Source organism: Talpa europaea (assembly GCF_964194135.1).
Source record: "Talpa europaea genome assembly, chromosome: 9".
NCBI lineage: Eukaryota > Metazoa > Chordata > Mammalia > Eulipotyphla > Talpidae > Talpa > Talpa europaea.
The window spans coordinates 35431656-35455515 of record NC_140076.1 but is presented as its reverse complement, the minus strand read 5'-3'; the positions used below and the strand labels follow the sequence as shown (position 1 = coordinate 35455515).

The 23860-nt window shown below is 52.4% G+C and overlaps 1 protein-coding gene across 1 annotated transcript in view; it reads left to right on the top strand.

The window, feature by feature from the left end:
- The window catches only part of FGF18 (fibroblast growth factor 18), a gene marked incomplete at both ends in the record, with an annotated part of 30325 nt that extends 8554 nt beyond the window's left edge, over positions 1-21771 (top strand). Inside the window, 3 exons of the mRNA XM_084243750.1 lie at positions 4504-4684; positions 14819-14925; positions 21505-21771. Coding sequence (XP_084099876.1) covers positions 4504-4684; positions 14819-14925; positions 21505-21771 — 555 coding nt within the window. The remainder of the gene's footprint in view (positions 1-4503; positions 4685-14818; positions 14926-21504) is intronic.
- Between the last annotated feature and the right edge of the window lie 2089 nt (positions 21772-23860).

The following is a 23860-nucleotide window of genomic DNA, read 5'->3' as shown; positions in this document are numbered from 1 at the left end:
TGGTTACTTAGAAAACAAAAGAAACAAAAAGACGAGCAGAATAGCCATAGCTGTTGTTACTAACATCTTCTTTTCTTGATAAATTTTTTGAACCATCCCAATTCTGCTGATGAAAAAACTGAAGATCAAAGAAATCAGTTGTTGATTTGGGGTGAGGCAGGCGAGACTTGAAGTCAGTTAGTGACCTCTGGTGTGTGTGTGTGTGCGTGTCTGCTGTGTGTGTGCCCTGTGTACCGTGGCAGATGTCTGTGGGAGATGGGAGCATGACCCCAAGGAAAGGAAGCCCTCCCAACACACCTTTAGAGGCATGGGTGGGTGACAGGCTGAAGTCTTCAGCCAGAGAGTAGAACAGGGGCCATTGGATGTCCCCAGGGGAAGGGGGATCTGGATTGATGTCTGGGAACTGGCATTGAGGAGGGGCTCACCCCCACCGCTCTCATCCCATGGCATTTTCCAGCAATGTGCTTAAGGGAGGAGGCTCAGAAGGTAGGTGGGGCCAGATCAGCAGGGACATTGTCCTGTGGCTAGTGGGGACCCTGGTGGATTCTGGAGCAGAGAAAGGGCTCCTCCTTATGTGTTAGGGGGATGAGAGCAAACAGCAGAACTTGGGCCCTGACCCACTGAGAACTTGGAGTGGGGGCACACTGCGGGGAGATATGACCTGTTCATTGTGCAGTTCCTGGATTGGGGGTGGGTAAAGTTTTCCACCACAGCCCAAGTCCTCAGGGCAATTGGGATTGTAGGTTGGTAGCCTGGGGACTCCACTGTAGATCACCCCTTCCGTGGGAAAAGCTACCCAAAAGATCATCCATGAGCATAGGATAGGGGAGGACAGTGACAAAAGGCATCTTTGCCCTGTACAAGGAGCCATGGTTTCTGTGCCAGGGCCTGCTCACTGTAGTTTTTTTTCTCACACCGCAGCCTTTTAACACCTGTGGTGACAGTGCCACCTGGATGGGTGCAAGGCAGGCAGAGAGCAGCTCTGACTCTTTGGGGGAGGCTTGGTAGACGGGCCCCCTCTTAGCCATAAAGCCAAGTGACTGGTCACCCAGCTAGCAGGAGAGGAGGTGGGGAGAATGTTCCCGTGGGGAAGCAGAGCCTCTGAGGTCCCGTCTGTGAAATGGGCTCTACCTGGTGTCCACCTGCACGAGTGCCTTTCTTGCTTGCAGGGCTTCTTGGCAAGGGCCTGGCACAGAGGCAAGCTCAGCAGTGGATAGCTTTAGAACACTCCCTGCCATCCCTTCATCAGGCCCTCTGCTTGCCTGACTATAAATGGTGGGCCTGATTTTGGCTGCCTGGTTTCCCTCATTCTAGCCACTGTCACTTAGCATACATTGCTGGGTGCTTTCTGGGGGCAGTGTTGCAGATCTAGCTAAGGGGAATGATACTAGCTAAGCTGAACTCTGGGGACAGTAAGTCGTGTCCAGAGGCCCTAACTCAGCCTGGTGAGGGGGCCAGGAAAGGCTTCCGGGGTGGGACCTGAAGGCGGGTGTCAGCTGGCAGAGGAGGCAGGGGCCCTGGGCAGAGCACACAGCTCATGCAAAGGCCTAGAGCCCACCAGAGGTCTTGCCCAGGAAGTCTGGGGATCTCCCTGCCTTTTTAGGAGAAGGACAGACTCTGTTTTCATGTCAGAGGCCCACCCCACTACATCTCTTGGGATTGATCTGGCTGGAGTGTGGCTGAGATGGGAGAAGTCGGGCAAGATGGATTGTCCCCCCTGCGTCCCAGGGAAGGGCCACTGGATAGCCCCTGCTGACCCTGGGTCACCCACGCTGCCTCTGTCCAGTGGGCCAGGGAGAAAATCGTTAATGGGAGGCTGGCTTCTGGGGCAGGGCAGCTCCCCTTGGGGACCTGGGGTGAGGAGATTGGTTTGACCTCTGGTCGATAAGGTTTCCTATGAGCAGGAGGAGAGTTGGAGGACAGAGGGGAGCCAGAGGCCCGCCCTTGGGGGAGGGGCCGGGGCCAGGCAGCCTTAGGAAGTCATTCCAGGAAGGTGGGTGGCCCTTGGTGAAGGGGTCTTCAGGACAAATGCCTACCAGATACGGGCCTCAGGGGACCCTGGAGCATGTAGGCATGAAGAGGTGGGTCCTGGGTTTCAGATCTTGGATGGGAATCGTGATGTGGCCTGGACGGAGAGTAATGGAAGTGGACTTAACTTATCTGAGCCTCAGTTTCTACATCTGTTAAGTGGGAGCGATAAGTATTCACGCGTTGCAGGGTTGTCGAGACTATTAAAAGCTGTCATATCTTCTCAAACTGTAATCTGTGCTGCCATGTGTGGGGTTGGTGGGGAGGTATGTGTGTGGGGCCTGGGGTGTGTGGAAGCGTGGCCCACTTGCGTCTTGTCTGGTTTGCAGGGCTTCCCTGAGAAACTCTTAAAAGGTCCCTATTATTCTCTTGGTAATTACCCGTACTGAGTGTTTACCCTGACCAAGCACTGTTCTGAGACTTTCTATGTTTAATCATAACAGCTGCTCGTAAGGTGGCTGCTCTTAGCATCATTCTCATTTTACAGGTGAGGAACCTGAGGCACAAGGCAGTTAGTAACGTGCCTAGGTTCTTAGCTAGGGAGTGGCAAGAGCTGGGATTGGAAATCAGTGGTGGAAACCAGCAGGGTGGGGTTCAATGCAGAGTGTGGGAGCTGCCTAGGACTCACTGGCTTTGCCTCTGTGTAACCCTGCCAGTTCAACTGCAGAGCCGTAGCCTCCCCATCTGTAATGCTTGTGTGCTGAGCCTGAGAGTGAGGGTTAAACATGCAGTGCGGCTGAGGTGCTTGTGGGGCCCTGGCTGGAGAATGAGGACATGTGCAGGTCAGTGAGGGGACAGAGATCCTGGGCTGAGCATGGGGTATAGCAATGTGGTCCCTGCACTTGGGGGTTCAGAGCAGAGGGAGTGATAGGAGTGTGGCAGCCAGGGTCCTTCCAGCTCTGCAGTAGGCTGACTTGACCATGATCTCATGGGGATGGGACCTGCATGCCTAGCATTATGTCAGAACTCGAGTGTATACAGAACAAACTCAGGGCTTCCAGAACTGCTCAGCTCTGTGATAAAGATGGGGTGGCACAGCCATACAATTAGCAAGGCATAGAAAAACCTAACATAATGCTAAATGTAATGACAGAACTCTGAGTCTTTTCGAAGCTCATTCATTCATTCATTCATCCATCAAATGTTTGCATTTCTGCTCTGCTACATGCTGGGATATGGTAGCAAGCAAGAAAGAAGGTGCCAGCCTTCATGGTGCCCCAATTTTACTGTATATGTGTGGGATGAATAAAAACCAGATAGTGGCTGTTCTTATCAGGTTGATAAGTGCTAGACAGGAAAATGAGTGATGGTAGAGCATTGGGGATGACAGAGGTGGTGGTGGCTGCCTCAGAAAAGTGTCAAGGTGGGGCGCACTGTCTCTGAATGTGTCATCTGGGCAGAGATCTAATTGAAGTAGAAGAGTCAGAATGTAAAAATCTAGGGAAAGGTATGGAAACCAATGGGAAAGCAAGTGCAAAGGCCCTGAGGTGGCTGTGTGTTCTGTGTTGGGAATGTTCAGAGGCACAAAAAGGCAGCCCATGTAACTGGTGGGAGGGATGATGGTGGGAGTTGAAGGAGGGAAACCAGCCCTCATCTTGCAGCATTTGAGGCCACATGGGCCCCTTGCTCTAAGAGTGACGGGAAGTCCTGGAGAGTGTGCAGGGGAGACCATCTGAGGTGACTGGATTTGGAGGATAGATTCCCAGGAGGCAAGAGTGGACTGGTGAGGGGAGGGTGCAGGTTTTTCTGGGGAGAGGCTGTTTTCAGGGAGTTTGGAGAGTTCTTGTCAGTACAGCCAGAGGCGGCTCCTAGAGGATGGGGTCAGACAGGAGCTAAACCTTAAGGAATACAGGGAATTCCAATGAGAGAGACAAAGTGAAAGCTTCTACACGAAGGGCCCAGGATGAGGGCAAATGCTTGGCAGTGCAAAGGAGCATGAAGACCCTTGGGGCATCAAGAGGAGACCCCCAGCATCAGCTCTGGGGAGAAGTGACTGTGCACTCCAGCCCATTTGTTCTCAGGATGAGCCCTGCCAGGTCTCCCTCCCTGCCCACTGGGGACCCCAACAGCTAGCTGCCCTCTCCCTCCTCCATCTCCATTTGGATTAGGGTACCTCTACTGTGCTCGCTTTATCCTCAGTGTCTGGATAGACTCTGCTCTACTGTTTTACCGAGAAGGAAGTAGAACAAATATCTGCTCCACACTTCTCGCTCTCACTGGCGGTTGCGGTGGAGATGGCAAGCTTTATTGTCAAGCAGATCTAGGCCTCATTTTTGCTTTGCTGCTTCCTGGCTAGGCCACCTTGGGTGATTCGTCTCGCCTCTCTGAGCCTCAGTTGCCTCATCTGTGTGCTGGGGCTGGTAGCGGGGCCGTTGTGAGTGTGTGCTGAGGCCTGGCTCTTGTAGAGAATGTGGCTCTGTCTGCAGGGGACCCAGGGCTTCCAGGGGGACTCACTGATACCCTTTCCCTGCCCAGGTGCTGGTGGCCGAGGAGAACGTGGACTTCCGCATCCACGTGGAGAACCAGACGCGGGCTCGGGACGATGTGAGCCGTAAACAACTTCGGCTGTACCAGCTCTACAGCCGGACCAGCGGGAAGCACATCCAGGTCCTGGGCCGCAGGATCAGTGCCCGCGGCGAGGATGGTGACAAGTATGGTAGGTGTCAGCCCCCTCAGCCCCTACACCGTGCACACATGTCTCCCGGCCTCCAAGGCCTCAGATTCAAATCCCTTCTCTGCCACGTCCTGGCTGTGTGATCTTGCACCTGGCACTGAGCCTTCCTGGACCTTGAGTTTTCTCATCTGTAAAATGGGGGTGCCCTAGTACATCCCTGAACATCTTGTGGAGAATGCTAACTGGAGATGTGAAAAAAAAAGTGCTTTTGCTGATAAATACCCCATAAATGGCAGTTGTCCTGGGGGATCAGAGGCTGGCCTGGGGACAGCCTGACACAGGTGGTTGCTCCATGTGGCATTGCTTTGCCAGCCCTGGGTTTACATACTTGGAGGGATGTTGGAGGGGAGCTTCTAATTTATGCTTTTTGGTTGCTGCTTGTGGTGACAGAAACTGGCCTGGCGTGTGTGTGTGTGTGTGTGTGTGTGTGTGTGTGTGCCGTGAGCTTGAACACCTATGAGGCATGGGGACAGCACCCTAAGCCACCATCCTCCTGACCTGCTCTTGACCCTAGAACTGTCTGATACTCCTCTGGGATGTTTTGGGAACCACCTGCTTCATGCTGCCTCCCCCGGAGCCTGGGGGGAGTGAGACACCCCTACTCCCGTCCCTAGCAACAAAGTCCTCAGTAGTGAGCCAGACAGACAGGACCCTCCCTGCACAGAGCTCAAAGGAGCTCTGGGGCCAGATCCTGAGCGGATACTGCCTGTGCCCCCACTGGCTCCTGCTTTCTGTGGTTCAGGTAGGTGTCCTAGACCCCAGATGTCGAGGGGTGGGAGCTGGGGTTGTGGGTGGCTCCGGCGCAGGGCTGGGGCCTGGTCGGCGGGTGCTCTGCAGGCTGCCAGCCTAGGCTTTTCTGGGATGATGCCCCCCTACCCACTGGCCCCTGCCCATTGCAGTCAAGACATGACAACAAGACAGATCATTTCTTGGACCTTTTATCTTGGACACCATTTATTTTCCCTCAGCCCCGGGGCAGGACTGACCTCATGGTAGGGCCCAAGTGTGGCAGCTGCACCATCACTGGGGGCTGGGCCAGGCCAGGCTGGGCAGGGCTGAACCACGCTGGGCTCCGGCATCTCCAGGCCAGCTGCCTCCCCCCTGCTTTCTGCCCCATCTTTCTTTACTGCCTCATTCCCCTCCCTCCCTTTTTCCCCTTCTTCCTTTTCCAGTCACTGCTTCTCTTTTCATCTGTGCCTCTCCTCCTCAGACAGGCCCAGCTCTCTCCTTCCCGGTTCCCATCCTTGCCCCTCTTTGTTTCTGCCCCCCTCCCACCATCTCTGTCCCTTGTCTCCCTGCCTTCTCCCTCCTCTCCACCTCCACCTCTCCCAGGCCCTCTGCTGGCTTCCTCTCGGGCCTCCTTCTCTCAGTGCCCCCCTCTGTGGACTCCTGGCTGTGCTGGGTAGACCCAGGTGGCGGCTTTCCCTGGGATCTGCTGTCCAGTTGCTGCCAGGGAAGGGGCAGCTGGCTGGCCGGGGCGGGAGGGAGGTGCCCTCCTGGGGAGTCCCGGGAGCTCTTGCTGGCCCCTCCAGGCTGGGAGAGTACAGGGGGGTCAGATTCTGGTCTGAACCATCTGTCCACACCATGAGACAGGAGGCAGGCACTTGGGAGGGAGAGGAGCCCAGCCGCTCACTCTAGAAGCCACTTGCCCTCTCATTTCCTCTGCCTGAACTGGAGACTCAGGGGATCTCACCTGCTGTGTGACCTCAGGCAAGCCCTGTGCCTCCTCTGGGCCTTCATTTTCCTTTTATGATACAAGGGTTGGAGCACATCAGTACAACATTGAGTTGCGTGTGGAGCATAGAGAGATCATGTTAAAACACAGTTCTTGGGGGTGTGTGTGTGGGGTGATTCTGGATGGGGCCTGAGCCTGCATTTCCAGCAAGTGCCTAGGTGGTGCCCTTAAGAACACTCTGGGCTCCAGGGACCAGCCATCTTGGCTCCTCCCCTAGTGCCTCGCTCTAGAATTTCACAGTTCTCTTTCAAGGAATATGTTTTGACAACACCCCCCCCCATACACACACACACACACACACACACACAAACACTCAAGGCAGCATTGGGCCTTGCTGGCCAGGCTGCTGCTGCTCCATTTAAATGTTGCATTAGAAACGCAGATGAGGCAAAGGACCCCATCTGCGAGCCCTGGGAGAGGAAGTGGGACAATGGAACCAATGGAGGCTCCCAATCTAGATAATCAATACAAATATTATTGGGAGGGTGATTTATGTGGCAGAACAGGGCCGGAGGATGGAGCTGCATTAGGGGCCTTCTCTGCCTGCGGGGGAGGGGTGACCAGTAAACTGGGGTCAGGCCAGGGGGTCCAGAATAGTCCAAGAACCTGCTCCCTCTTCTCAGCGCTGGGTCCAGCTGAAGGAACGATGATGCAAGAAGATTTAGAATATACAGTTAGGGTGCAGTGGGGATTTCGGCAAACTCCAAGTATAAATAGAATCTCCTGTAAATGCCTGGAATCAAGGAATCCCCGGAAAAACTCAGGATCTCAGATACCATATCCCGCCCAGGTACGAGGCCCCTGAGGGTGGGAGCAAGGTACAGGCCACCTTTGTCTGGATGCCCTTCCCAGGAATTCTGGCTTGTTTTGCAGCAGTGAGCGGTCTGGTGAAATCTGCATGTATGTCAGTGGGGCTTCCATACTGTGGCATACTATAAGGGAGTCCCTTTGGGCCTCCTAAAGCTTTCTCAGAGCACTCGGGAGTCCTGGTGGGGGCTCCAGGACAGAGGGACTTTCTTTAGCAGACCAGGGGGGCTGGAGGTTTAGGCAGCAGATGCTTGGTGAGGAGAAGGGTCTGAGGGAGGGTCATCCCTACCTCCTGGGATGACATCTCCCTTCATTCCTGCCTTTGATGCTGGTCTCCTCTGTCCTGCCTGGAAGAAACAGCACTGGCCCAGGAGGCAAGCCTCCAGGGCCCCACTTGCAGCTCTGTGTCTGAGCAACCCTCAGAGCCAGGTCGCATCTCTGGCCCTGGGCTCAGTTTCTGCCTGGCTAAGTGAAGTGCAGAGGCCCCCTCCACTTGCCTCTGAGTGATGCATTTAAGTCCAGGATGTGCATCACCTGTCCCCCTTGTGTTAGTCCCCTTGCTGTAAGGGGACTCCTGTAAGAATGTGAGCTCCATGAAAGCAGTGGCCTTTCTTCAGGTATGAGGTCTGGGGTGAGAAAGCAGCTCCCCTGTTGAAGGTTGCTAGATAAATGAATAAAATAATCATGGGCAGGACAAACCAAAAACTGGAGCTGACTGTTGGGCCTCATGCAAAGCACCCCCATGCAGCATCTTCTGGGCCTTTGCTGAACCGTTGGCCAGTGTAGGCCCCATTTCCTTCATTCTGTCACCCCCTCTTCATCTGACCTGTTTCTTGGAATCATGAGGAAGAAGCCTCTTCCACTTGCAGCCACTGTGCCCGGGCCCCCCTAATGAGCAAGTGGCAGGGTCCCTTCTAGAAGCCCTAGGGCCAGTTCCCAAGGAGCAGGGGCCTTGGGCTGGGCTGATGTGGCAGGGTCGGCAGGGACTCCCCCCACCCCACTCTCTGAACCTGGTATCCTAAAGTGCATTTCCACACGCAGGAGAAACGGGAGACGGCAGGCCCTCTACTCAGAGGCTCACGTCACTGGAATACTGTCCAAACCATGGTGGCCTGACTCCTCATGACGATTGGGGCTCCACTGCTCTGTCCTTGCTTGCGGTGACGCAGCGACCTTCTCACCCTCCCTCTAACATGCACAGCATGTCCCGCTGGGGGCTTTGCCTTGCTGTCCCCTCAACCTGAGAATGCAGCGCTTTTGCTCTCTGGCCTCTCTCAGGCTTCTGTTCAATTGGAGAGAGGCCCCCTCTTTGTACCTTCCTAGGGATATTTTTATCCTTATCAGAGAGGTCCCCTTTTTTTCCCCTCCTGGGGATATTTTTCTTCCTAGCACTTAAGGCTACTAGACATTCCGTTAAGTCTTTAGCATTCTCTCTTTCCTGTTATAATGCAAACTCATGTGTGTGTGTGTGTGTGTGTGTGTGTGTCTGTTTTCTGCACTGCTTTATCTCCATGCACAGAGCAGCCACAAACAGATGCTCACTATTAGCTGACCGAGTGAGTGTGTGGAGCACCCGAGGGTGTCAGGAGGGCAGGGCCTGGCATGGGGGTCGCCACACAGTAGGTACTTGGCATGTCAGTGCTCCTCCCTCCTTCTATTCCTCCAGCCAGCCAGGCTTGAGGGGTGCGGTGGGGATGCTTGCCCCAAGTGTTCTCCCCTGGAAGGGGCGTGCATCTCTCAGTCTGCCTCTTAGCCCTCTGAGTGCACATCCACAACTTCTGTCCCCATGGAGGGTGGCCGCACCTAGCTGTTCCTGCTCCTACATCTGAAATGGCCACACTGCAGCTCCAGCTGGAATTAGATAGAGCTCCTGATCAATCCTATTGATTCTTCCCCCCTTCCTTTCCACATGGCCTGTGACACTCCTCGGGGACTGTAGAGGAGGGAAACGCTGGGCACCTTTGGAGAAAGGCCATAGTGTGCATGTGTACGTGTGTGTGCTATTCTCCCCTATGTGTGTGTCATTCTCCCCCATGTCCCCACCCCACCTCCCTCCTTCTCAACCTGGTCCACCTTCAGCAAGGAGGGAAAACTGATCAGAACAACCTCCCGGTGTCCTTCGTAGCAAGGACATTTCCTTGCCCAAAGATAACTGGAGAGTGGCCAGGGGCACTGTCAGCACTGAAATTCCAGTGGCTGCAGCTGCCCTGGGGAGGGTGCAGGTGGGGCTGGGTAGCTTCTCCTCTGTCTTGGGGGGTTTACTGTAAGGCCTGGGACAAAGAAACCCCCCCTCCAGCTTTGTTCTCTCAGCTCCTCCTCTGTGGTCCTGTCTCTTGTGTCTCTCTTTGCACTACATGTCTCTCTCTCTCTCTCTCTCTCTCAGGCTCTCTCGTTGCCTCTGTGTCTTTCCCTGTCATTTCCTACCCTTCAAACCAAAAATCTTCAAAGGAAGTCCCTGGACCACCTCCTGGGGAGCCCAGCTAGGGAATCAGTCCACCAATTAATCATCGTCCCTTCTCATTTCTCTGCCACGGCCAGCATGGGCGATGTCTGTCCGACTCTGCCTGTCCAAATCCTTGTGTCTTAGACTAGTTCTCGGGTAACTCTTCCTTTGTTAAAATTCTGCTCTGACTGTGTGATGGTGAGTAAGTAACTCCACCTGTCAGTGCCTCAGTTTCTTCACCTGTAAAATGGGCACAAGAGTTCCTACTAAAACGCTAAACACAGCGCCTGCCAGGTGGTAAATGCTCACCTATGTATTAGCTGCTACTACTTTTTTTTTTTTTTTTAATTATCGTTGTTACTTTAGGCTTTTAAGAGAAACAAGGAAGAAAAAAAGGATACGAGTCTTCCACTCTTCCATTTTCTACTTTCCTCTCTGGATGCTGGAGAAGGGAGCTATTCTTTGAATTTGTTTATGTCTTCCTGGTCCCCAGCCATGGACAGGTGCTGGGCTGCCCCCTCTCCCCACCGTGAGACTGGTCCTGTGGTCTTGCCTGTGAGCAGAGGCACTCAATGCCCCGCTGTTCCTGCAGCCTTTTCTGGAGCAGATCTGCAGCCTTCTCCTGCCTCTCTGGTTTAAACCCAGCCGTGGGTGCTCCAAGGGCGACCCCACCTCTCAGTACAGCTTGAAGGTATCTTCCTTAGGGTGTTTGGAAGGTCATTTGGAAACAGAGTTGGGGAGGGGTGGCCCTCTCCTGTTGGCTCCGTGGCATCTCCACCACAAACCTCGGCCACCAAAAGTGAGGCCAAACAGAAGACCTTCCATGTCCACTTTTAGTGTCCGTTCCTCTCTCCTCCCCTGGGAAAGTGATTGGTGTGGAGGAGAAGTAAGGGGTGGGGTAGACAGACCAAGGAAAGCATTTGAGACCAGGACCTCTTGGGTTAGCCTGCCTGGGTTTGAATCCTGCCTGGGTTTTAACTATGTCACTGTGTGACATTGAGACTCAGTTTTCTCACCTATAAAATGGGGATAATAGTTCTAACCTCTTGAGTGTATTCTAAGAATTAAATGAGACAATGCCCAGCACATCATAGGTTATAAATAATTATGTTACTGATACTTCCTAGAGGGGCAGAATTGAAAGAGGCCCTGGAGGCTACCTAATCCTTGCTCAGAGAAGGACAGGTTTTTTCCTTTATCACGCAGCAAGTCAGTATATGTGATAGTAACTCTGAGGCTGGGTGAGTTCTAGTGAATGGCAGGAATAACCCCAGGGAGCATCGGGAGTTACCCCCAGGGTGGGCCAGGATGGCTAAAATATTGAGTATGGAATCAGTCAGAGATGGGGTTCAAAATTCTACTATTGCTTTTCTATGCTGTTTTTCCCAGCTCTGTGCCCTTGGGCAAGTCCCTTCACTTCTCTGAATGTGAATCTGAATCTTAATTTTAAACTTTTACATACTACCTAACATGGTCATTGATATATTTACTAAAATTTGCTTATTGGTTATTTGCTGTGAGCCAGGTACTGATATCACAGTGATGATAAGACAGATAAGGCCCTGTACTCATGGAGCTTCCCTTTGGGTGGTTTGGAGACAGACAATAAAAATGGTAACAGATAAGTCAATGTGGACAAGAGCTCTGAGTTAAATGAACAGGGATTGGGCAGAGCTAGCCTGGGGAGAGTGGTATGACATTGAACAGCATGGCTAGGGAAAGCCTTTCTGAAGAGGTGACATTGGAGGGGCATCCTAGTTGTTAAGAAGGCACTATGGAAAGTTCTGGCCAAATTGGTCTCCAGGAAGACCTGAAGGGAACAGCCACTGCAAAGGCCCTGGGGCAGGAGTGTGCTAGTGTGCTAGGGAGGAACAGCAAGGAGACTTGGGCGGCTGGCAGTCTGTGATTAGAGGCTGGAGGGATGGTCAGCAGGGGCCAGATCGTGTTTCCCTTGTAAAGAGGCTGGATTTGAAGTTAGTCAGAGATCCACTTTAGCAGGGAAGAGTCAGAATTACTTTTATGTTTTTAAAGGATTCCCTCTGGCAGATGGGTGGAGGAGAGATTGGTGTGGGCAAGAGGCTGTTGAGTTGTGCAGACAGGAGGGGCTGCCAGGGTGATGAGGAATGGAACAAGATAATGTCACAGACTCCTCCTGCCTGGCCTGATATAAGCCTGGAGAATGGAACTGAGCTCAGATGAGGTTTCCAGCTCCTGAGAGCTGCATCTTGGAGGCTTGGGTCATGAGAGGGGGCAACGTGATGCTGAGGATCAAGCAAGAGCTGTGGCAGACCTGGCCTTGAGGGTGGGGTCTCTCTCAATCTTTCTTTCTTTCTTTCTTTCTTTCTCTCTCTCTCTCTCTCTCTCTCTCTCTCTCTCTCAACTGCTGCTGCTATTACTCCCCAAAGACTTTACATAATTCTGGCCCGACTCCCTCCTCATTATGTCATGCGCTGAGTGGAGTCTAGGTCACTCCGTGGCTTGCTGCGGTCTGTTGGGGGAGAACAGACTTCTGGCTCCCTTAGCAGCAAGGCAGACCCTCCCCATACTCAGGTGGGGGTGGCTAGGCTGGCCGGGGTGGAGGCACAGTCCAGCCCCAGCCCTAGGCCCTTTGGTTGGCCCAGCAAAGGCCAGGGCTTCCAGTGTTGGCTGTGGATGATGAGTGGTGGGGGCTTGTGCTTTGAGCCAGTCATCCCAAAGCTGGGGGCCCTCCCCTGGAGCCCCGGCAAGAAGAGGCAGGCAGATCCCATGTCAGCCACTCCAGACCAGTTGCTTGTCTGACCTCACTTTCCTACGCTGTAAAATGGGGACAAAGACAGCCAAGCTCTGGAGGGTGTGTGACTTCAGAGGGCCCTCCAGGGAGTCAGATCTTGTGCATAATAAGAGGTGCTTGAGGGTAGGGAATGTGCCAAGAGAGAGGCAGACAGAGCCATCTCCTTCTCAGACTCATTTGGGGTTGCCTGGACCCCAGGCTGGTAGCTTCACCCCCTTCCTACAGTCTCCTGTTCCTGTTCCCAACCACAGAAAGAATCCAAATAGTGTGGAACCCCTCCCTCTACCTAGCCCAGGTAAGAAACTGAGACTCAGAGTGGGAATGGCTTGCTCAAGGTCACACAACCCAGGGTGCCAGAAATAAGTTCCAGCCCAAAGCATTTTCTGAAGCATTTCTTGGGGTGTGATGCCTGTGCTCCTGGAGGATGTCAGAGGTCACACCTCAGGGAGGCAAACGCCTCCACCTCTGCCCTTTTACACACATCGCATTTTTTCCCTCTCCTTTTTTTCTTGTGGGAATTTTGTTTTTATATAGCTCTAAGGAAACTTCAACAATAGTTATGGAGTTTTTCTTACCCAGCCTCTGCAAACAGGGTACTAGGCCTTTTCCAACATCATTTGGTCTGAGTTTCACAGTAACTGTGGAACATTGGGGACAATTACTCCCATTCCAAAGGTGGAGAAACTGAGGCTGAGGCTCATACAATTGGAACTGGGTGGGGTGGGGGGTTCCAGGTCTGTACTTTCCAAAGCCCTCACCTTCCCTTCCACCTGCTGCTTACCTCAGAAGCGCCTGAGAGTTGCGGACTCTTTTGACCCCCAAAACCCCCTTCCTGTGTGGTGCTGGGCTTTGTGAGGAGATGTAGAAAACAAGTCCTGGGGCTTCTACCGTGTTTGGCCCTGGATTCTCGGGGACCAAGCTAACAGGGAGAGCTCCAGGGAGTTTGAATTACAGTGGAACAGGGGGGCTGAAGGGCCTGCAACCCCCCATCACAGTGTTGGTTAATATTCTCAGTGTTTGCTAGGGATGGGGGAAGGTGGAGAGAAGAATGTGCCTCCCCTTGTTTCTAGAATTACTAAATTCTTGTTAGATCTTTAAATTTTATGTAAATTCTTCTTTTTTTCCTTGGGAGGGTGGGTATCATGTTTTAATTAGCAATGGTGTCAAAGGAGAGCTAGATTAATTATTGGAAATCCTGAGTTCCAGATGGTTTTAATTTTCACAGCAGGGCACCAGGGTATATATTTTTAAATTTTTTTTTATTAAAATCATACCTAGTGTATTTTAGGGGCACTGAGGTACACTCATTGTGGCTCCAAGGATACTGTATTTAGGGCTATGATTTTAGTTATGGAGAAGCAAGTCCCTTGTCACCAAAATTAAAATTTTGAGGGTGAGGGAGGGGCAGGTGCTAGGAAGTAAAGGGTCAGGGGAGGGAGGGTGAGAAAGCGGGGGAGAGCAGCTGGAGAGGGGAGGCAGAGATGGGGGACCAGGCACAGGGAATCAAGACCAGAGAAGAGAGAGAGCTCAGGGAGGGCACATGGCTTACCAGAGTCACACATCTCCTTCCTTGGTAGAAAATGTGGACCCGGCAGAAGAACGGGGGAGAGCTGACACAGCATGTCTGGTCAAGGGACAGTCATCCTGTGACCACTGGATGTACTTGTTCAGTCAGGGCTTTGGGGACCATTTCTGATCCCCATACCGAGGGAGGCTCCCTGGAGCATGGATGTTTTAGCATGGTATCTCCCACCTGCTGGGACTCCTGGGACTTAGCTTCAGCCTTGGTGACCTTGACCGAGGAAAGTAGACTCTTCTGAAGTAGCTGCCCTCTCCAGGCCTTCCCCTACTTTAAGTGGCCAGGGCAGAGGGGCTGGGGGAGGGGACACTAGCAGGTTTCTAGATGTTTCCCTGGAGAAAGGAGCCGCTGACATAAATTTTGGAGGAAGTAGCTTGCCATCCCCAAGCAGAGTGTGTGTGTACATGCCTTCATGCCTGTGAGTACTTGTGTGTGACTGTCTGATCCCTTCCTGCAGTGACTGCTGCTTCTCTGGGGTTATTTGTATGGGAGGCTATTCTGTTTTGGGCATGAAGTTGAGGGATATGGAGGGAGGATGATGGTGGGAAGAGGGGTACACTGGTATTTAGCTACAAGGGTTCCAAGTGCAGCCAAAAAGAGACTGGGATTGGGGACAGGTGAGGACAATTCCATCTCCCTGCCTGAGATGGGGGGCTCCCCCATGATTGATGTGGGGGAGTGTGGGGGATGACCAGAGGCAGGGTCAGAGATCATGTCTCTGAGCCTTTAGCCCAGGCCATTGCCCTTGGTAAAAAAAATGTGTCTTCTTCTGTCTTTCGAAGCCCAGCTCCTAGTGGAGACAGATACCTTCGGTAGTCAAGTCCGGATCAAGGGCAAGGAAACGGAATTCTACCTGTGTATGAACCGGAAAGGCAAGCTCGTGGGGAAGGTGAGTGATGGTCTGAAATTGCACTGGGGCCCTTGGGTGGGTCCCCCGGGTCATTTTGGGTAGCGGGAAGGGTGCAGATTGTGACTTTGGGGAGCATGCAGGGCCGTGGTATCTCCTGGTGAATGTGTAGCTATGGCTTGCTCAGTAGTGGGAGAACTTGAGGGGATCTGGGGCTCCCCGCCTGTGTGATCTTCATGTGGGGAATCAGCACTAGCAGGCCAGGGTCTGGGCTGCAGCATGGTTTCAACAATCACCAGTGCAGAGCAGCAGCGCCTCAGGAACCCGGTGCCTCGTCAGCGCTGGGCCTCACGGTTCTAGCATTTCAGGAAGATTTTATTACTTTGGAACAGGCAAGAGAGCTGCGTGTAACAAATTAGGGCAAGGGTGGGGATGCGGATGAGGTGCACCCACATGCCAGGGGCTCTGATCTCCACCAAGGCTGGTTCTCAGTGCCCCCCTTTTTTCGTGGGGGGGCTTGCTTGTGAAGTTGACACGTATGCTTCCTCTGAGTGTTCAAATGGAAGATTTGACTGGCAGTTCCTCTGTGGTGGAGTCATACTCTGTATTTCCTTCTCTCTGTAGGGACCCTACTCACTTCCTTATCCAATTTATATAATGGAGTGTGGGGCTTCTGCTGAACAGGTGGCATGGTGGGTAGATGATACACCTGATTCCAGTGGGATGGGTTTCTACTGCTTGGGAGCAAGACTTTGGCTGGTTTTGTGGCTCTCCTTGTTAGGAGGCAGGGGAGCAGGACCCCATTCTTGTTTAAGTCATCTTTTTGATTTCTTACATCCCCTCTTTTCCCCCTTCCCCTTCCCTGTACCATGCCAGGGATCTGAGTCACGGTGCTGTGGCATTATTTGTTAATAATAGCCATCACGATGGCCTGTTAATGGGCCACCTGCTTCTGCCAGGCACTGAGCGAAAATGCCCACGAGCAACCCCATGAGGTTGGTAATGGCCTCCCCATTTCACAGACGAGAAAGCTGAGGCTTGACCATGTCCCAGGGACACTTGTCCCAGATCCCACACTACAGTGCGGGGGGTTCGGAGCCCATTGGGAAGGAAAAGAGTCCCGCCGCGCTGCCCACACCAACTTCTCCACCGGCAAAGTACTGGTAATCGGCCGAGCGCGGCGAGGACTGGTTTTCATTAGTGATTCACTTTCCGCGGTGCTAGGGCGGCCGGCGAGGGGGTCTGCAGGGGCCGGGCGGGCGGGGCGCCGGTCGCTGGCCTGGCGGTGCGTTTCCTGTGGCGGGTGCGGCCCGGCCCCGCGTCCAGCGCTTTGTTCTCCTGCCCGCCTGGGCCGCCTCCCAGGCCCGACCTGCTTGGAGCTGTCGGCTGCGCTGGCTCTTTTTTTTTTCCTGTTGGAAGGAGGGGCGCGCAGCCGTCTGCGGTGCCCCGTGCCTGAGCGCCCCGCCCTCCCCGTCTGCGCGGTTCCCGGCATCTTGACCCCAGGAGGGCCGATGTGGGGTCAAAAGAGCAGCCCCGTCCCCTCGGGCCGCTCCCGCCGCCGGCCGCCCTCCGCCTGCCCGCCGGCTGGCCGCTGAGTCACCGCTTCCACAGGAGCCGGCTCCGATTTCCTGCCCCCTCGCCTTCTCTCCCGTCATTAATATTGGGGACGGTTCAGCTGGCGCAAGGCACCGCTCAGCCCAGGGAGGCCCGAGGCCCGGCGGCGGCTCCCCCCTTATGTCCTTTCGGATTGTCGTCTTCTGGGCTGGCTTGGGGGAGCTGTGAGGACGTCCCCCAAATACACCTGTCCCAATTGTGCACCGCGGGTCTCCTGTGGGCTTCGATGGAGCCCAGCGCCCCCATTCTCTGTGGCTCCTGCGTCAGGAGGCCCGGAGCCCAGGATAGCTGCTCTATCACTGCCTCCCTGCCCAGTCCTGCCCTGCACTTAGACCCCCTAGACGCTGGTGTGGCCCCCTCCTTCCCCAACTCCTGCCATTTTCTCTGTTCTGGTTTCATACCTCACAGGAATTGCTGCCTCAGCAGGGTCCCCCTCAGGCTGCACTCCAGGTTTTTCCTGGCTGCGCACCGCACCCCCTCAGCTTTCTAAAGCACAAAAGGCCTCAGCGCTTCCGCGCACCCTCTGCCCCCAACCTAGCTCAAAACCCACCCCAGGGACCTCACCACCTGTCAGAGAATGGATTATTCCTTGCAGGCAGCCTCCTTGGTCTCCTGGCCCTGCCACCTGCCTTCATGCTCCCATGTCACCTGCCTCCACGCTTTCCTGTCACCTACCTTCAATTTCCCATCACCTGCCCTCATGCTCCCATGTTACCTGCCTTCACATTCCTCTGTCACCTGTCTTCATGCTCCTCTGTCACAGACACATGGCCCAGACAAACCCCACCCCCTCGATGGAAGCTTCACACTTTGCATATGCTGCTCCCTCTGCTGGGTCTGCCTTCCCTTCATCCCGCAACAGCCTCTGGCTTCCCTGACCCCAGAACCCACAGCCCCTTACACAGCCTGGGGTTGCTGGTCTGTCCGTATTTTGTCTTCATGCCTTAGGATATCCCTCCGCTTCCTCCCCCAGACTAGGAGCTCTTTGAGGCCTCACTCTGGATCTGGCTATCTTTGCATCAAGGACCTGACCAAAGGGCTGCAGGGACATCAAAGAAAGAGAAATCTCCTTTTTGCTTTCTGAAGAGTGACTTAACCTACAGTCAGAATTCTCTACAGAGTCAAAGTTCCTGGCCTCGCCGAGTCTCAGTGTCTTCATCTGTAAAATGAAATGATAATGCTGGTGCAATTAATAGCAACTTGTTAAAATTTAGGGAACTAAATGTTAAACTAGTTTCCTAAAGAAACCAGGTTTCAAGGTCACTCGTTCACTGGTGGAAACCCTTGGCCTCCACTAAAGGTCGGCCTCTCTGGAGTGGTTCAGCAGGACAGCTTTCTTGGGCTATCCTGACTCTGGATGCCAATCTTGTACATCCCTGTTGCCAGCAGGGCATATGCATTGAATTCCCAATGGAATCTTTTTAGATGCTCCAGCTCTTGGCAGTAGCCGCTCCCTCAGATGCATTGTGCCAATCATATACCAAGACTCTGCCCCTGAGCTCCTGCATGCTCAGTCAGCCCTCTCCTTGCTACCTCTCTGGCCCCACATTCGTCTGTCCCAGGAGATAATAATTTCTTTCACCCAGTAAGTATGTGTGGGCAATTTCTCCCTATGTCTGGAGATTCAACTCAGATCATTTTTTCCTCATCAGCTCCCACCTGTGGATCATTTGTGTGTCCTCTTTGGGGCAAAACTGGGCCTCAGATACTGTCAGGGCAGGGGTCCCCTCCTGCCAGCACATCTTTGCTAAGACTGCTTTGGTCGTTAGTGTCTGACACCCAGCTCAAAATGCCTTAAGCAAAACAAAGGAATTTCTTGACTTTTAAAACTAAAAACAATCGGGGTAGTTCTAGTTTTGAGTAAGACTGAATGGAAGGACCAAATGATATTATCAGATTCAGTCTCCTGCTCAAATAGCAGGAATAAGTCTCCAGTTCGGAAAGAAGGAGGTTGGAGGTGCTAGTGGGGGAGAGATGATCAAATTCTACTAAATCACCAAGCTTCTGGGATGGCATATTCCCTTCCTCTAAACACCCATGCTCTGCCTTGTCTGAATGAATGGAATCAGCATTTCTGGGGCTGAGGCCCCAGCACAGGTGTTTTTTGAAATCTCTGCAGGTCTCAAGCAGAGTTGTAGAGGTCATCAGGAACAGAGGTGAAGGTCAAGTCCAAGTGCTGACAGTGTCTGGTTTGTAGCTGGGAACTTGTAACTACCATAGACCTCACAGCTTCTGCCAAGGGGCCTTCAGCTCTGGGATGTTGGAAATTTCAGCCCCCAGGCCAGCTCCTCAACCCTTGTAAATAAACCCAGACATGTCTGAGCGCATATGCCAGGCATTGTCTTGGCCCTTTGTACTTCTAAACCCTCTTTTAGTGCCAGTGGCAGCTCTGCAAGGCCCTGGGGGAGGGGAGGTGTGCTCACGGGCAGTGTCTACTCTGCTACATCTACTGTCCTGGTGGATCTGTCTGGAACCTGACAGAGGGGAAGTGAGCTGCAGGGGCAAGTCCAGGTTAAATCCTGACATGGCAACTTATAACTCCACAACCTTGGTAAACCTTTTTGCCTCTTTAAACTCAGTTTTCTCCTATCAGGTGGAGTCTATCTCAAGGAGTTAAGAGGATTAAATGAAATATTGGATGTGGAAATGTCTGGTCAGTGGTTGGCAATCACTGAATGGATAAGTAGGGAGTATAAGTGGGCAGAGAGCTCCACCCACTGCTTGCTGTGTCTCCTCAGCTTCCCTTCCCTTGTACCATCTCTGGAATAGTAAGAGATCTAGGAGGCAGAGTCTATTTTTTTTTGGAGGAAAATCCTTTCATGGTTCAAATGCCCATCCCATGCCCCAGCAGAACCTTTATCCATTCAATTATAAATGCTTTGGGTGCCTATGTCTTTGGTTAAGACCTGTATGGAGCCATGAGAGCAACTGAAAAGCAGTCATGGCCTTGTGAAGTTCTTGGGTTAATGGTGATGGAAGCAGATATAGGATTGCTGTGCTGGGCGTGGGTGGGAGGGATAATGGATGCCAAGGGGGTTCAGAAGATGAAGTTTGTTAGTCCAGTCAAACTTGATGCTTGAATGGAGTCTTGAAGAAAAAGGAAGAGGTGCCCTGGGAGATAAATGGCAGTCAGGAAGGCTTCCTGGAAGAGGTGGTTATTGTGCTAGCGTGGAAGGATGAAAACAGTTTTCCAGGCAGAGGGGCAGGTATTCTCGGGTGGGGAAACAGCATGGTGTAGCTTTTGTTCAGTTTGCCCTTGGCTGTCGTACCGAGACTACCCCAGGGACCTAGACGCAGGCAGCTTCCAGAATTATCCATTGGAGACCCCAAGACCACTCCCCTCTACCCCCTGGAACATAAACCCTGACTTTCCTCACTAGAGTCCCACATTGTTTACCCCACACATACTATCTCTGGCTTCCAAGAGTATGTCTCCCAGGTTCTATCCCTGCCTATTCTGCGGTCCTCGAAAGAAAGGCTGTCCTCCAGACATGTTTTCTTACCCTGCCTGTCCCTTTCTGCAAAGTTCAGCACTTTGTCTGCAGCGCCCAAGCTTGCCCTCTGCTCAAAGGTGAATGTTCCTGGAAGCCCTAGCCTGTTTTCCACTTCAAACAAAAGGCTGGAACTCACACCTCAGCCTCCCTGCACAGCCAGACCGCTGGGCTTCCAACTTGGCTGGGCGTTCGACCGTAACGAGGAGTGGGCCCGGCCTAAATTTGGAGATGTTCTTTGGAAACTTGAGTGCTGCTAATTCAGGCCTTCCAGCTTTGTGTGTTTCCTACTCTTCCACATGGAGTGATTCGACCGTCTCAGGGAGAAAGGTCAAGGTCAAATCTGCTGCCGTTGGTCCAGATCAGGTCCAAGGAGGGAGACTGGCCCTGTCTCAATCACCTGCTCTTCAGATGTAATTTAGCAGGTTCCTACTGTGCGCCCATCTCATTTGTAAGCATCATTCCTCACATCTCTGTGACATAGGGGTCATTATCCTCACCTCGTAGGCAAGGAATTGGAGGTTTAGAGAGTGGAACCAACTAGCCTGAGGTCACACAAGGAAGTGTGAGGATTTGTTCGGCTCTGAATCAAGGCCTCCTGGCTTGGCATAGACTCCCAGGGAGTTCACATGTCTGCTTGGGAGCCTGACATCTCAGAACCAAGGGCACAGGCTTCTGAGTTTGGCCATGTGAAATCTTTTATTTTTGGAGGCCCACAACCCCTCTTTACAGCAAACATTAAAATGCACCACATCCTGCATTAAATGTCATTTATATTTAACTACACAACAGTGGAATTAAGTGGTGGTTGAGTTGCTGAGTTGAGTGGTTGAGTTCATGTCTGATTTTGTGCTCATTGGTGGGGATTCCTTTCTGTTAAAGTGATAGAATATAATCTCAACTGGTTTAAAGGAAATGAGGTATTAGTGGCCCATATAACAGTGAGGTAGTGAGCTTCAGATGCTGCTTGGTCCAGAGCCCAAAGGACTAGAACTTGGTTTCTGTCATTCTCTCACTCTTGGGTTTGTTTCCTCTGTGCTGACTTTGGTGTCAGACAGGATTTCCTCCCATAGTGGTAAAATGGCTGCCTTCCCTTCAGCTTTACATATTTTCCAAGTTTAACTTGGCCTATGTTTTTGGGGGTTGCTTTCACAAGGGTCTCAGGGAGCACTCTGGTTGAATGGTTCTGGCCATATTCCTAGCCTTGCACCAATCACAGGGAATAATGTCTTCTTGGTCAGATCTAGGTCTCCGGTTCTAGTGGAGTCGAGGTAGAAGTCCCTGGCTACGGAGGGACACAATGATGATGGGAGTCTGTGACTAAATTGTGGGGTGGGAAACGATACAAGGGTCAACAGCACAAGTCCACTTCTCAGATCCGGAAGTGAAGTTGCTGAGGTCAAAGCTTAGGTCAGGTGCTGCCCCAGCCCTTGCCAACTGCCCTGCCTCTCCACACAGCTCTGCTTTCGCACCTGCCCTCCTCCTACTCACCACCTTGTCCTGTCTCCCCCCGCAGCCTGATGGCACCAGCAAGGAGTGTGTGTTCATCGAGAAGGTCCTGGAGAACAACTACACAGCTTTAATGTCTGCCAAGTACTCTGGCTGGTATGTGGGCTTCACCAAGAAGGGGCGGCCACGGAAGGGCCCCAAGACCCGGGAGAACCAGCAGGATGTGCACTTCATGAAGCGGTACCCCAAGGGGCAGGCAGAGTTGCAGAAGCCCTTCAAGTACACCACAGTGACCAAGAGGTCTCGGCGGATCCGCCCCACGCACCCAGGCTAGGCTGCGGCCCCGCGTGGCCTCCAGGCCACCTGGCCCACACTCACACTCACAGAGAACTGCATCAGAGGAATATTTTTACATGAAAAATAAGGAAGAAGCTCTATTTTTGTACATTGTGTTTAAAAGAAGACAAAAACTGAATTAAAACTCTTGGGGGAGGGGAGGCGATAAGGATTTTTTGGTTGACTTGTAACCCCCTATGACGAAAGACTCACGCAAAGGGACTGTTGTCAACGCACAGGTGCTTGTCTCTCTAGGAACAGACAACTCTAAACTTGTCCCCAGAGGACTTGAATGAGGAAAACGACACTCTGAGAAACCAAAGTCCTTTTTCCCAAAGGTTCTGAAAGTAAAAGCAAAAAAAAAAAAAAAAAAAAGCAAAAGGAAAAAAAGAAAGTAGTGACACCCCCTCCCCCTACAAACTCTCCCTTTTCCCCTATCCCCTATCCCTGCCCCAAAGTCCAACAAAAATCGCTCTCTGGTTTGCAGTCGTTTATTTATTGTCCACTGCAAGCTGTCCCGAGACACCGCGCAGGGAAGGCATGCGCCTCGACTTCCGACGACAGACGGCCTTGTCCAATCTCGATGACCCTGCATTGCTCGCAGTTCTGGAGGATGCTGCTATGGACCTTCCGTGACTCATGTGACCTAGTACACCAATGATAAGGGAATATTTTAAAACCAGCTATATTATATATATTATATATATATAAGCTATTTATTTCACCTCTCTGTATATTGCAGTTTCATGAACCAAGTATTACTGCCTCGACAATTAAAAACAATCGACAAATTATTTAAAAAACCATGAGGTGAGTGGTGACCAGGGGCAGGGCTCAGGTAGGGCGGCCCTTTTGTGTTTTATTCTCTTGGGGCTGTGGTCTTGGCTCTTGCCTTCCTGCCCTCGCTGACGGATTCACATACGGGCGTGTTCTGGGCACTGAGGATGCAGCCTTAAACAAAGCAGAAGGAAATCTTTGCCTACAGAGAGATTACACTTAACTCTTGAGCAAGGCACAGGTCAAAGGCATTGACCTCTCATGCCATTCTTGAAAATCCACCTGTAATTTATAGTCTGCCTTTGTAGTCTTGGGCTCTGCATTGACAAATTCACCAAAACCAATGTCCATGGTTGATTGAATCCGCGAATGCAGAACTAGGTATAGAAAAAAAAATCCATGTCTTAAGTGAAGCTGCTCAATTCAAACCCTGTTGTTAAAAGGTCATGGTACATTCTAATGTCTCTGATTCAGTACCTTCACATACATTTACTTGGCACTTTACTAAGCACTGGGGATTTATCAAAGAATACAGCCCACAGGAAATTTCACCTACAGTAATTTAGTGATTCATTCCTCCATCAATTTATTGGTGGAATCACTTATTCAACATATTTGTTAAACACTGATTATGTGCCAGGCCCTTTTGAGGGAATTCATCAAAGAGCAAAACAGACAAAAAATTATGCCTCAGGGAGCTTGCAGTCTGGGAATCATTGCTTGCATCTGCTGCGGAGCCCACCTCAGGGATTTGAGAGGCCTGGGCTCAACATTCAAGGATAGTTCCCCATGGTCCTCTCTCTGGTGGGGTTGGCATCAGAGGTCCAGGTCCCGTGGGACCTGGGACTGCCTTGGAGCATGAGGAGCTGGCATCATTAACTTCCAAGGCCTTCTAGGTCTTCTTCCCTAAGGCCAGCCCAGGATGTGAGGGACAGGCTGGGTTATCTTTGGGGTGGGAAGCAGATTTAGGCAAGGGGCTTGTCTTCTGAGCTGCGTGCTCCATCTGCCGCCCACCTCTGAGCTCCACCTACCTCCTAGCTCTAGCAGGACCCAATTCCTGCTGGTCCTTGCTCCCTGCACTGTGAGCCACGGTCTTCTTCCTCCTGGGCCCTGTCCCGAGAGTGTGTGGCTTGTCCATTGTGCCTGTCAGAGCACATCTCTGCGGGGCATTGTGAAAGCCTTTCAGGTATACCACCTCCTTGTGACCTCAGGACAACCCAAGAGGAGGCATGACCACTATCCCCATTTTATAGATGAGGAACCCGAGACTGAGAGATGGTTAGCATCTCCCCCAAAATAACATAGTGAGG